The sequence below is a fragment of the Oncorhynchus keta genome, chromosome 26 (genome assembly GCF_023373465.1).
Source record: "Oncorhynchus keta strain PuntledgeMale-10-30-2019 chromosome 26, Oket_V2, whole genome shotgun sequence".
NCBI lineage: Eukaryota > Metazoa > Chordata > Actinopteri > Salmoniformes > Salmonidae > Oncorhynchus > Oncorhynchus keta.
In genome coordinates this window covers 37,567,923-37,581,165 of record NC_068446.1, presented here as the reverse complement: position 1 = coordinate 37,581,165, position 13,243 = coordinate 37,567,923, and the positions used below count along the sequence as shown (strand labels likewise).

The following is a 13,243-nucleotide window of genomic DNA, read 5'->3' as shown; positions in this document are numbered from 1 at the left end:
TCATTGTAAATACGAATTTGTGCTTAAGGTTAAAAGGACTTGCCTAGGTAAATAAAGTAAAAAAAAAAAGATGTAACACCTGACTCGAGCTGAACTTTGAAGCCGATCCTATTACTGTTGCCACAAATACAATTCGTACTTTGATACGCACACGTGTCGAGTAGGATTTCACAAATTGAAAATAATAATTTAGAGTTGATTAACTAGTTAGAGATAATTCATAGAATAAAGTTGTCAATATAGTTTGGCTACATTGACTAACTTCAAATAGCCAAATAGAGTGAGAGAAATCAATTTAAACATCGAATCAATTTTGGTACGCGACGGTGGCATAACTACGTGTCATTTGTCTTGGAATAATGAGCTCTGGAGGCGTCAAACGCTTATCTTCGTTGATCAGAATTTTGCACAACACTGATTCAATAATTTAAAGCACTCCGTGACCTGCCAACAAAGTTAAACAACAAGGAAGAAACGCAGAAATTTGAGTGCGAGCAAAGACCGAATACCTGACCGATTTTAGCCAAATATAATTATCGGTATCTTAACTTTTCCATACATATATGATCAGTAAATAAATATAATTTCTCACCTTTTAGCGGTACGATGTTTGTAGCCATTTTCCTGAAGCTGCAATTTTTATCCATCCACTCGCTCGCGCAGACACAACGTCAGTTCCTGTTGAGGTAGTTTGGTTTGATCACGTTTCACCAAAATCATACAAAATTGGGAAACAGCGTCACCATGTGCCACAAAACAGAAAGATGACAAGGAAAAATAATACTGGAAAATCTTTGGACAATGTTGATATCTGAATCTCTGATTATAATTTGTTTATTTATGCGTGATTGGCTATTTGGTGTCACTGTCCTCAGGTTCACAAACAATATGAACAGCTAGTAATTTTATTTTGTATGCTCCATTTGTAGTCAGATGTTTTTACTTAGCTTGAGAGTTGACTACTATGAGAAAAACAACAAACAGAACAGCTTATTAAAATAAAATAAAACAATAGCTGTATCATCTTAACCTCAAGACACACGACATGAGAAATTCTAAGACATTTACATTTTAAGGGCTGTGCATTGCATTCAAATTACTACTGTAATTCTTGACTCCCAGAATGACTCAAATACAGGCAACAGTTGAGACTGGAATGGGTTGGACCACGTCCCAATTCAGCATCTCTTTGGCTCTGATGTAACTCCGCCCTCTTGCTTTGCACAGGTTTGTAAACGCCACGTACATCTAGCTTCACAGCACCTTGACCAACAATTTTAAGAAAACAATTTGACTGACTACTTCTGCCCAACTGGCTGCCAACGCGACTTTTTCACAGAGCAAAGAGAACATTTCTACCCAATGAGGATGGTTGGGGGCGGGGCGTTACCATGGCAATTAGCCGTTCGGTTGGTCTTACTAGGAAGAGGCTGACCAGTGTAAAGTGCATGACATCTGTAAACAGACTCCAGTCTTTTCGAATTGTCTCCAGGGTTGGATGAATTATAGCAAACGTTAAAAAAAAAAATAACTGAAAAGGTGGGCACTGTCAAAGTAAGTTTCTGTTTCTTTTAGCTTTTCAATTAAATGTAGTATCATACTATTATGGACAAATTACATTTCAGTAGTTGGAGATCGTGCGTGCTTTATCCACACCCTACTTGTTCAACACTTCAGTACCTAGCTAGATAGTTATTATGCTGCTACCTGTATATCTTACAAATATATCCAGAGCTCATTTGAATATTATCAAAAAAGAACCACAATATGAACCTGGTAAAATGAGATGGCTAGATAACAGATGTAACAGAACAAGTGTAACACTATTGACTGCTGCTGCTGATGTGGTCATGATGTTACACCTAAACAGATTGACAGGGTTCTCTTTCAGGTGTCAAAGCCCAAGAGAACTGGGCTATGTTCAGTTGCTAAACGTTGTTGAACACTGCAGATAGAAATGCAACCAACATGATTTCTTGTTCTTACATGTCGGAGAGGCACTTTTGTTCTGCATAACATATCTGAACGTTCCAAAACGTGTCCTGCTGAACACCCCTTTTATCCCATAGACAAGGGAGTGGCACAGTCACCACAGTTTTATTCTGGTCGGGGATTAAGATTAAACTAGTTTAACTTGTCAACACGTTGGTCAATAGTGAGGTGGGGGTTCACTGGTTCCAAAAGCATCGGTCACATTTCCCAGGCCAGTGAGCTTACTGTAAGAGGGTGATGTTTACTGAAGAACAGTGCAGTATAACCCTGTTTCTTCATGTTACCTATGAAACATTTAGGAATTTAACATGCCCTATATATATGAAGAGATCGCTTGGCAACACACAATATCAATGACTTACCTATAGGCTCAAATAGATGCTGTATATCTTGCCATTCTGTCTGTGAAATAGTAGATTAGTGTCAGTTCATTTAACCAACCGTGAAATGTGTCTATTTGACCATTAGCCATTTCTCATAGTTTCTCTAGAAGCAGCTGTTTATGTAGTCAATGATTAACCTCAGCTATGTGATGTTCTCCTCTGTACACAGATGTTGTGGAGTAAAGCCTTCTGCCACTACACTGTGCTCCTCCTGAGCCTGTGGTTCTGTGTGGAAGCAGTGCCCATCGCTGTGGACAAGACTGAAGTGGAAACCCCAGAGGAGAAACTGGAGGCACCACAGAGTGTGGTGAGTGGAGTGTGTGTGTTGCAGTACTTCGGGAAGTATTCAGACCCCTTGATTTTTCTTCCACATTTTGCTACGTTAAAGCTTATTCTAAAATTAATTCAATGTACACCGTACCCCATAATGACAAAGCGAAAACAGGTTTTGAGATTTTTTCCCCCACATTTCTAATAACAAAACAACAACAAACGTATTTACATAAGTGTTCAGACCCTTGGTCCACCCTGTTCTTTAAAGACTGAAACCAACAGGTCTGACCATTCTCTGGTCCACCCTGTTCTTTAAAGACTGAAACCAACAGGTCTGACCATTCTCTGGTCCACCCTGTTCTTTAAAGACTGAAACCAACAGGTCTGACCATTCTCTGGTCCACCCTGTTCTTTACAGACTGAAACCAACAGGTCTGACCATTCTCTGGTCCACCCTGTTCTTTACAGACTGAAACCAACAGGTCTGTCCATTCTCTGGTCCACCCTGTTCTTTACAGACTGAAACCAACAGGTCTGTCCATTCTCTGGTCCACCCTGTTCTTTAAAGACTGAAACCAACAGGTCTGACCATTCTCTGGTCCACCCTGTTCTTTAAAGACTGAAACCAACAGGTCTGACCATTCTCTGGTCCACCCTGTTCTTTACAGACTGAAACCAACAGGTCTGACCATTCTCTGGTCCACCCAGTTCTTTACAGACTGAAACCAACAGGTCTGACCATTCTCTGGTCCACCCTGTTCTTTACAGACTGAAGCCAACAGGTCTGACCATTCTCTGGTCCACCCAGTTCTTTACAGACTGAAGCCAACAGGTCTGACCATTCTCTGATCCATCCAATCCTTTACAGACTGAAGCCAACAGGTCTGTCCATTCTCTGGTCCACCCAGTTCTTTAAAGACTGAAACCAACAGGTCTGTCCATTCTCTGGTCCACCCTGTTCTTTACAGACTGAAGCCAACAGGTCTGACCATTCTCTGGTCCACCCAGTTCTTTACAGACTGAAGCCAACAGGTCTGACCATTCTCTGGTCCACCCAGTTCTTTACAGACTGAAACCAACAGGTCTGACCATTCTCTGGTCCACCCTGTTCTTTACAGACTGAAGCCAACAGGTCTGACCATTCTCTGGTCCATCTAATCCTTTACGGACTGAAACCAACACAATATCCATCATTACACCCAGAGCCACACTGTATATAGGAGTGCAATTCGGAAAGTATTCAGACACCTTTTGTTACATTACAGCCTTATTCTAAAATTGATTGAATTATATTTTTTCTTCGTCAATCTACACAAAATACCCCATCATGACAAAGTGAAAACAGGTTTTAAAAATGATTGCAAATGATTATTTTTTTTAAACCTTATTTACATAAGTATTCAGACCCTCGAAATTGAGCTCAGGTGAATCCTGTTTCCATTGATCATCCTTGAGATGTTTCTACAACTTGATTGGAGTCCACCTGTTGTAAATTCAATTGATTGCACATGATTTGGAAAGGCATACACCTGTCTATATAAGGTCCCACAGTTGACAGTGCGTGTCAGAGCAAAAACCAAACCATGAGCTCTGAGACAGGATTGTGTCGAGGCTCAGACCTGCGGAAGTGTACCAAAATTGTCTGCAGCATTGAAGGACCCTAAGAACACAGTGGTCTCCATCATTCTTAAATGGAAGACGTTTGGAACCACCTAGACCCTTCCTACAGCTGGCCACCTGGACAATCTGAGCAATCGGGGGAGAAGGGCCTTGGTCAGGGTGGTGACCAAGAACCTATTGGTCACTTTGATAGAGTTCTAGAGTTCCTCTGTGGAGATGAGAGAACCTTCCAGAAGGATAATCATCTTTGCAGCACTCCACCAATCAGGCCTTTCTGCTAGAGTGGCCAGACGAAAGCCAATCCTCTGTAAAGGCACATGACAGCCCGTTTGGAGTTTTCCAAAAGGCACCTAAAGACTGACCATCAGAAATAACATTCTCTAATCTGATGAAACCAAGATTGAACTCTTTGGCCTGAATGCCAAGCGTCACGTCTGTAGGAAACCTGGCACCATCCCTACGGTGAAGCATGGTGGTGGCAGCATCATGCTGTGGGGGTGTTTTTCAGTGGCAGGTACTGGGGAGCCTAGTCAGGATTGAGGGGAAAGATGAACGGAGCAGAGTGCAGAGAGATCCTTGATGAAAACCTGCTCCAGAGCGCTCAGGACCTCAGATTGGGGCTAAGGTTCACCTTCCAACAGGACAACAGCCCTTAGCACGCAGCCAAGACAACACAGGAGTGGCTTCGGGACAAGTCTTTGAATGTCCTTGAGTGGCCCGGACTTAAACCTGATCGAACATCTCTGGAAAGACCTGAAAATAACTGTGTGCAACGCTCCCCATCCAATCTGACAGAGCTTGAGAGGATCCGCAGAGAAGAATGGGAGAAACTCCTAAAATACTGGTTTGTCAAAGGTGCCTCAACAAAGCACTGAGTAAAGGTTGTAACTACTTAAGTAAATGTGATATTTCCGTTTTCTTATTTTTTTTGTTGCAAAAATGGATAGAAACTTGTTTTTGCTTTGTCGTTATGGTGCATTGTGTGTAGATCGAGATTTACATTTTTTGTGAAGTTCATCATAATTTATTACAGTTGTGTCATTGCATGACTCCAAGTTTACTTCGATAGGATGGTTATTATTTTAATATTTGTGCATAAAGGCATTCCCACCGCTATTTGTCGCATACTACATTTTACAGACACAAAAAGATCCCACCATGTCAAACTAACAAATCATAATTATAAAATTGTACCGAAACGACCTGTTTCCGTCACTGCTGTCGTGATTTGTTTTTGTACGCACTTGGAGCATGAATAATTAGTCAGAAAGAGGAAAGGCTCTTAAAGAAATACACCACTGCAGAAAATGGAAGGAGGTCTAGACATATCATAGGCCACATGTGAATCCAATGTAAACCTCTCCCCTTTCCACTTACATACTACAATGTGGATTTGGACTTTTTTTTTTTTTTTTCAGGACACCGGGCTTCACTATGACCGCTACCTCAGGGAAGTCATTGATTTCCTGGAGAAGGACCAGCATTTCAGAGAGAAGCTCCACAATACAGACATGGAGGACATTAAGGTACCCCATTAGCTATAGCATTTGCAGGGCTGTGTTCATTAGACACCAAATATATATATTTTTAAACGTACTGAAACAGAGATGGGCTACCTGTACTCGTCCAATAAGAAATGCTCATTTTATTTTCCCGTTGCAAAACATTTTCAGCTGTTGTTCGTTGTATGCCCTAATGAACACGATCCAGCTGGCCTGGTCGGTTTCCTTGGATTGTTATTGGCCCTCAAATCTCTGGCTGCTTTTGTTTCTGTGCAGCAAGGCAAGCTGGCCAAAGAGCTGGACTTTGTCGGCCATCAAGTGAGGACCAAACTGGACGAGCTGAAGAGGCAGGAGGTGAACAGGCTAAGGACGCTCATCAAAGCCAAACAAGACGCTGAGGGAGGGCATGGTGCGCTGGTGTATTTGTTATTTAAATATGTCATTTCCTGTCTAAACGGCTGCCATCCTATGAGCAGAAATGTTTGTCCAGTTGACAGGACATGATGCAGTGCACCACCAACATCCTAAGATTGATATAGAGTGTCACATAGGAAAGTGGAAGTGCCTTGAGGCTATTGTGCAAGTAAATAGGAAAGTCACATGTTGTGAAATGTCTATATTGACACATTTGGGAAGAGGCGTTGAGGTTCTACTACCGAGCATGGTCTTGCACTCAACCAAGACCGTGCTTACATTGGAACTGCCAGAAATACTTGGCTGTGGTCACTGCCAAAGCTAACGTGCAGTTGAGTCGGCCCTCAAAAAACTCTCAACTGCCTGTGAAATGTTAGCACATTCTTTTAGCGTTGCACTACAAATGTCCACAATGTCAGTAACTGCTTGGTGTCATCAGTCAACATGGTGTGACTAGTTAATTATTAAGAGGGGATTTTAATATGGAACATTTCAGAATAAAGGTCACTATCATTAATTACAAGGATTTGAATTGCGGATAAACGTCAGCTGTAGCTACACAATTACCTCATCATATACAGCCTCCATTTTGTCAGCAGTTTTCAGCAAGGGACTTGTAACCACTTAACTCGTATAGTATTAGTTTCCCTTCTAATTAGAGCCTTCTCTCCTCTTTCCCCTCAGAAATGAACCACAAGGCACTGCTCAAGCAGTTTGAGTACATGAACCACATGAACCCACACACCTTTGAAGTGGAGGATCTGGATAAGCTTATTCAATCGGTAGGGATGTTGTCCATGCGCACTACACCAGGGATCATCAACTAGATTCAGCCTCGGGACAATTTTTTTTCTTGAGTGGATGGTCGAAGGACCGGAACATAATTACATATAATTTGTAGACTGCAAATTGACCGCAAGAAGCCCAAACATATATAATATTTGACTAAAACATACAGTTGTATACAATCATGTCTCTCTATTATGCATGTGAATACTTGGGAACAGATTTCCCAAATGAAAATCCCTTGGAGCTGATTTTGCCAGTTGGGAAACCTTGCACTACACCATGATACAATGATTTAAAATGGCCGCACAACGGTTCTTAAAACCACCGTGCTCAGAACCTGTGGTGCATGTACCAAAATTAAACCAGGTTCAATACTGAAAAATAGTTTTAAAAGTTGACACACTGACAATGGCCTTACAACCAAAATGTTTGCTCTGCACTTGTCTCTTGAATGAATAACAACTCTGGTGAACGAGGACATCCATTTTGAGCCAACAGTCTAAAGGGGTTGTAGCCTTAAAGCTAACTTGCTGTGTTTGAATAGAGGCTGTATTGGAAAGTTCACCCTAACCATGCACACCACGTACATGTGCTACATCTGTTGAAAAAAAAAAAAAACGTTTAGAGGACCATCATTTGCACTTAAAACTAATCATCAGGAACATGTCTTTCTCTCTTCTCTAATGGTCTCGTTCCCCAGTTGTTATTGGTCTCTGACACTGAACAGTGGGGTTGTATAGTATTTATTTAAATTCCAGATTATAATGGGAATTTTCAGGTGAACAAAAAGGAGAGCAGTCATTGAGGAAGTCAATCCAGTTTAATACAATAATTCAGGGAGACCCCTCCAGAACATAAGCATAGAACACGTCTAACGGTCCTCTGAGAAGGCACCTATATTAATCAGACCGTACCAAATATTCTGTAAACATCAGCCCGAGAGACTCTTGTACAAAGTCACATGAGCAACATCAGCGACTACAGGATCACACTGTGTCACAGAGATATTTTCAGTGTACCTTCTGCAGCTCTGGCATCAATCACTATCAAACATTCAACACTGACACACATTTGATACAGGCAGTTACAACAGGTCAAAGGTAAGAACATGCATACATATAGTTACAACAGATAATTGTAGACTCACAAGTGAAAACGACCTAATTAAATATGGTACTTAAATGTACATGGTTTAGTCCTGTTTCCCTCCCCAAGAGAATGTATCTGTATGCGTCTCCCCGAACATAAAATCATGTTTATTACATAGGAGGAGAGGAGAACGACTCTTACTAATGTCTGGAATGGAGTAAATGGAATGAAACCATAGAAACCATGTGTTTGAGTTCATACCATTCCATTTGTTCCGTTCTAACCGTTACTATGAGCCCGTCCTCCCCAATTAGGGTGCCACCGGCCGGTTATGATTTATTACATATCAATCCAAATCCCAGTAAATCAAATACTGGAAAATAATTAATCAAATCATTTCTCATTACACAGATTTATCAAAATGTTCACTTACCTGATAAAATTAGGGTTGCTATAGGAAGAATAAGAATCGAATAAGAATGCTTTATTTTTTCTGGTTGATATATAGGCTACTAATGACTTGGAGAACTATGACCAGAAGCGTCACGAGGAGTTTAAGAGGTACGAGATGATGAAGGAGCACGAGAGGAAGGAGCACTTGAAGAACCTCGACGAGGAGCATCGCAAAGACGAGGAGCAGCACTATGAAGAGCTGAGGAAGAAACACGCAGACCATCCTAAAATCAACCACCCTGTAAGACGTTTGCCTTGATACTGTAACTATACCCAAAATCCACCACCCTGTGAGGCATTTACCTTGATAATCAACCCCCCCCAAGACATTTCAGTGACATTAAACCCCAAATTCACTAGCCTGGTCTCAGATATTTTTGTGCTGTAGATAGACCTGTAGCCAACCATAAGAGTTGGCTTCACAGCACAAACCTATCTGGGACCAGGCTACAAATTGTGTGTGTGTGTAGGGCAGTCAGGACCAGCTGAAAGAGGTCTGGAAGGAGTCAGATGGTTTGGACCCAAATGACTTTGACCCCAAGACCTTCTTCAAACTCCATGGTAAGTTCACACCAGAAGCTATTCACAGCTTGAAAACACCGAACAAAAGTCTAATACAATAATATTGTCTCACATTCTCAAATTACACACCAACCACAATGAACCCTATTGAGAAATTATGTCTTGCAGACACCAATGGAGACAGCTACATTGATGAGCAGGAGCTTGAAGCCCTGTTCACTAAAGAGGTGTGTGTGTGTGTGTGTGTGTGTGTGTGTGTGTGTGTGTGTGTGTGTGTGTGGCTGGAGCAGGCCTAGTTTTGAAATATGTGTGTTGTGTTTTGTAGCTGGAGAAGATGTACAGACCCAATCTAGATGAGGATGACATGACAGAGATGGAGGAGGAGAGACTGCGCATGAGGGAACACGTCATGAATGAGGTGAGCTGATACGAGGGGTGGGGTATGATGGGGTCACTGAGTCATTCACACAGCCAACAGTTTTCCGGATTTTACCCCACTGCTTCTTCAGTCAACCTACTTGCTGACATTGACTTCCTTTCGTCTTTACTCAGGTAGACACCAACAAGGACAGACTGGTCTCCCTGGAGGAGTTCCTGATGTCCACAAACAAGAAAGAGTTCTTCGAGCCAGACAGCTGGGAGGTAAGAGAGAGGCCGCCACCACCTGCTGCCACCTGAGGTGGTCAAGTGTACAGGCATGTTGTTGATCCTAACTCTGAGAGGCTATGCAGTAATGGAGCGTCTACCCTCTCGTCTCCTCCTCAGACTCTGGAGCAGGCTCCCGCGTACACCGACGAGGAGATGAAGTTGTTTGAGGAGCAGCTGGCCCAGGAGGAGAGCAACCTCAACCAGAAGAACTCCGATCTGCAGAAACAGAAGGAGGAGCTGGAGAGGCAGCAGGAGAAGCTCAATGCCCAGAAAGCTGAGCTGCAGCAGGTAACATAAAACAGAAGCACATAGCAATGTTATCATTTACAAAATGTTAGCATAAACAGCTAACAATCCATTAACAACTAACGTACCCGTTTGACACAAAATGCATCTGCAGCACACAGCAGCAGAGCTTTGACACAGTAGAATCAAGTACCTTCAGTATTAGAGGGGTAACCAACTTAATAAATAAGTGACTTGTAATTTGACTGTTTATTGTGTGACATTGGCTCACCCTCAACAAAAGAGAGCTGTTTCATCTACAATTTTGTTAAATGTAAAAAACTTTTAAACTGGGTCATCACTCTCCCATGTTGTTGGTGGATAACTTCTTCTCTTGTCTGTCTTCTCCTCAGGCTGTGGAACACATGCAGATAATAAAATTGGAAAAAGCAAACGCCGCCATTGAGGTTAAAGGTTAGTTCAAGTTGCCTTCAGTTATAATATCCTCTTTCATCGACTGGTATTACCATCATTAATAATAACTATTGGTCGAATCCTAACTTCCACTTAAGTAGGCATGCATTGATGTCAATGGGAGACCAAGTCAACATTTGACTGAAGAGGACGTTAGGATTTGACCCTATCTGTTTCAAACACGGGGATGGTGTGTTAACTTGTCTTTAGATGGTGGCGCTACAGTAGCAGTGCCCCCTGGAGGTCAAGCATTGCCGGTACTACCAGGAGACACCCTACCTCTACCCCCCGGTCACCAACAACACTTACCTGCACGCTCTTAGCAGTCCCGGAAGCTTTTTCTGTGTGTGGATCTGTGTGTTTGCGTGTGTGTGTATATATAAATCTCGCAGTGAATCAGTTTGTTTTAATGTGTTGTCAGACCTCCGGATTTCCCAACACACACCCGAATGCACACATACAGGCCAACAATTTCCGGACACTAGCTGATCCAATTAGAATGTAGCCTTTTGATTTTGACCCACTTCTAGTTGTGGCATTCTATAGCTGACAGGAGCAGCCAGCACAACCGACAAGACTTGAAAGAATCTGAACCAGACATTCTGTGGACAATCCACTCTTCGTTATTAGTTCATTATAACCTATTGACAACCACGGCACAGTTCTAGATGGGATGTGCTTTGGGAGAAGTGGGAAGAGTTTTTGTTCCTGAATATTAGCAGAATGTGTGCAGTATTTCGTTTTCTACCTAGTTAGGTAGGCTACCCAGTAGCATCGCTTCTTTGGAGAAACATGTTTAAAATACATTTGGTTGAATAGTTTAAAGAGGTGGGAAAATAAAGGTCAAATGAATTCCTATTTTGACATGCTGCTTGTTACTATGTCAACCTCAATAAGTTCAAATTTACCTTGATAATAAATAGCCTTGCCGATTCATTCCTGACATTAATAATTGCCCATACACAGATAAACTCCTATTGGCTTCACATCAATGGCAATGAAGGCATAAATAGTTATTTTCAGTATTACATTCGTTTTATTTGTTAATAAAGAAACTATTATTGTACTGTAATTCAATATTGGCCACCTTTTTTTAACCTGCCATAAACTGCCATTCTTCCTCTTTGAACAAAGAGGATGTGGACTGTGAATGTTATTTATTCCATTGTGGTTGATACTGACAATAGTAGTATTGGTATTTCATTTATCTTAGTGGTGACTGTCTGTTTACTGTATTTGTGTGTGAGTGCTTGTCTTTGTGCTTTGTGTGAGAGTAAGTATGATGATCACAGATTAGGAACAAAATCCATGGATTTGTGGGGTAATGCCATGGATATTCAACATTAATACCACAGATCTATACTTCTATACTTAATACCATGCGTATTCTACTATACTTAATACCAGCGGTGTAAAGTATTTATGTTTAAATACTTTAAAGTACTACTTAAGTAGCCTTTTTTGGTATCTTTACTCTACTTTTTTTTTTACAACTTTTACTTCAGTACATTCCTAAAGAAAATAATGTACTTTCTACTCCATACATTTTTCCTGACACCCAAAAGTACTCATTACATTTTGAATGATTAGCAGGACAGGAACATGATCAAATGCACACACTTATCAAGAGAACATCCCTGGTCATCCCCACTGCCCGATCTGGCGGACTCACTAAACACAAATGCTTCATTTGTAAATTGTGTCTGAGTGTTGGCGCGTGCCCCTGGATATCCGTAAATTAAATAAAAAAACAAGTAAAACATGCTGTCTGGTTTGCTTAATAAGGAATTTGAAATTATTTATACTTTGACTTTTGATGCTTAAGTATGTTTAAAACCAAATACTTGTAGACTTTTACTCAAATGTTATTTTACTTGGGGACTTTAACTTTTACTTGAGTAATTTTCTATTAATATATCTTTACTTTTACTGAAGTATTACAATTGGGTACATTTTCCACCACTGCTTAATATCATGGTTCCGTTCCACAGGAAGAGCAGTAAAACAAATATAGGAAACTACAGGCCTGTGATGATCCTCAGCACCTTATCCAAAGTTGTTGAGAGATTAGTTTTTAATCATTTTGAGGGATACCTTCTCAAGCACAAACTTCTTTATGAACTCCAATCTGGCTTTAGAACAGTTTATCCACCTTTTTGACCACATCTAGCAGGAAAGTGAGAAGGGGAACTACAGGTATGGTCATGTTAGAATTGCAGTAAGCTTTTGACACTGGACCACGATATTCTCCTAATGAAACTGAAATGCATGCGTCTAAATGATGTAGCAGTGAATTGGTCTTCTCTGACCAACAGATCACAAGAATGTAATGTTGGTGATGTTCTGTCAGAGGCCAAATAAATATCCTGTGGAGTACCGCAGGGATCCATTTTAGGGCCTCTCATTTCTTATATATGTTAATGATATGCCAGATACAGTAAATTGCAACGTCCTGCTTTATGCTGACGACTCAGCCATACTGATATCAGGGAAGGATACAATTCACATAGAGGAGACCATCAGGAAGGAATTGCATTTTGTTAGAGATTGGTTGACTGACAACAAATTGTTGTGACATTTGAGAAAAACGGAATAGATTTAGTTTGGAACAAAACTTAGATTGCTTAGGGCTGACAAGATAAAGGTAAACTGTGCAGGCAAGGAGATTGAATCTAAAACAAGTGTGACTTATCTTGGTGTGTCCCTAGATCAATCCATTTCTGGAGACCTGATTGCTGCTAAAATGGTGAACACATTTTAATTGTTATATGGGTAACACCAGATATTTTAACATCAAAGTCAAGAAACTGCTTGTCTCAACCTTCATTCAGTGTCATTTTGATTATGCTGCTCTACTTG

At 41.0% G+C, this 13,243-nt stretch overlaps 2 protein-coding genes across 3 annotated transcripts in view; one reads left to right on the top strand and one right to left on the bottom strand.

Annotated features, from left to right (window-relative positions):
- LOC118358788 (phosphatidylinositol 4-phosphate 3-kinase C2 domain-containing subunit alpha-like) overlaps positions 1 to 697 on the bottom strand; it is a 106,485-nt gene extending 105,788 nt beyond the window's left edge. Inside the window, exon 1 of the mRNA XM_052480700.1 lies at positions 593 to 697. The gene's annotated coding sequence lies outside the window, so the exon portion shown is untranslated. The remainder of the gene's footprint in view (positions 1 to 592) is intronic.
- A 704-nt stretch (positions 698 to 1,401) lies between these two features.
- nucb2b (nucleobindin 2b) lies at positions 1,402 to 12,146 on the top strand. Of its 2 annotated transcripts, none has more exons than XM_035737862.2 (13): positions 1,402 to 1,554; positions 2,545 to 2,682; positions 5,687 to 5,794; positions 6,047 to 6,179; positions 6,869 to 6,966; positions 8,571 to 8,756; positions 8,986 to 9,076; positions 9,206 to 9,264; positions 9,363 to 9,455; positions 9,590 to 9,679; positions 9,803 to 9,973; positions 10,324 to 10,384; positions 10,595 to 12,146. In XM_035737862.2, exons 2-13 carry the CDS (start codon positions 2,545 to 2,547, stop codon positions 10,705 to 10,707), a joined length of 1,341 nt encoding a protein of 446 aa, XP_035593755.1. In that variant the 5' UTR covers positions 1,402 to 1,554; the 3' UTR covers positions 10,708 to 12,146. The 2 variants fall into 2 exon arrangements, with proteins under 2 accessions (XP_035593755.1, XP_035593756.1); XM_035737863.2 differs by having other exon boundaries at positions 1,445 to 1,539.
- The last annotated feature ends 1,097 nt before the right edge of the window (positions 12,147 to 13,243 follow it).

Bases quoted from the DNA above. Each gene is read 5' to 3' on its own strand.
- nucb2b (XM_035737862.2), top strand. From the start codon at position 2,545: ATGTTGTGGAGTAAAGCCTTCTGCCACTACACTGTGCTCCTCCTGAGC. The intron at 8,757-8,985 runs GTAAGACGTTTG...GTGTGTGTGTAG, and splicing joins ATCCTAAAATCAACCACCCT to GGCAGTCAGGACCAGCTGAA. The intron at 9,680-9,802 runs GTAAGAGAGAGG...TCTCCTCCTCAG, and splicing joins TCGAGCCAGACAGCTGGGAG to ACTCTGGAGCAGGCTCCCGC.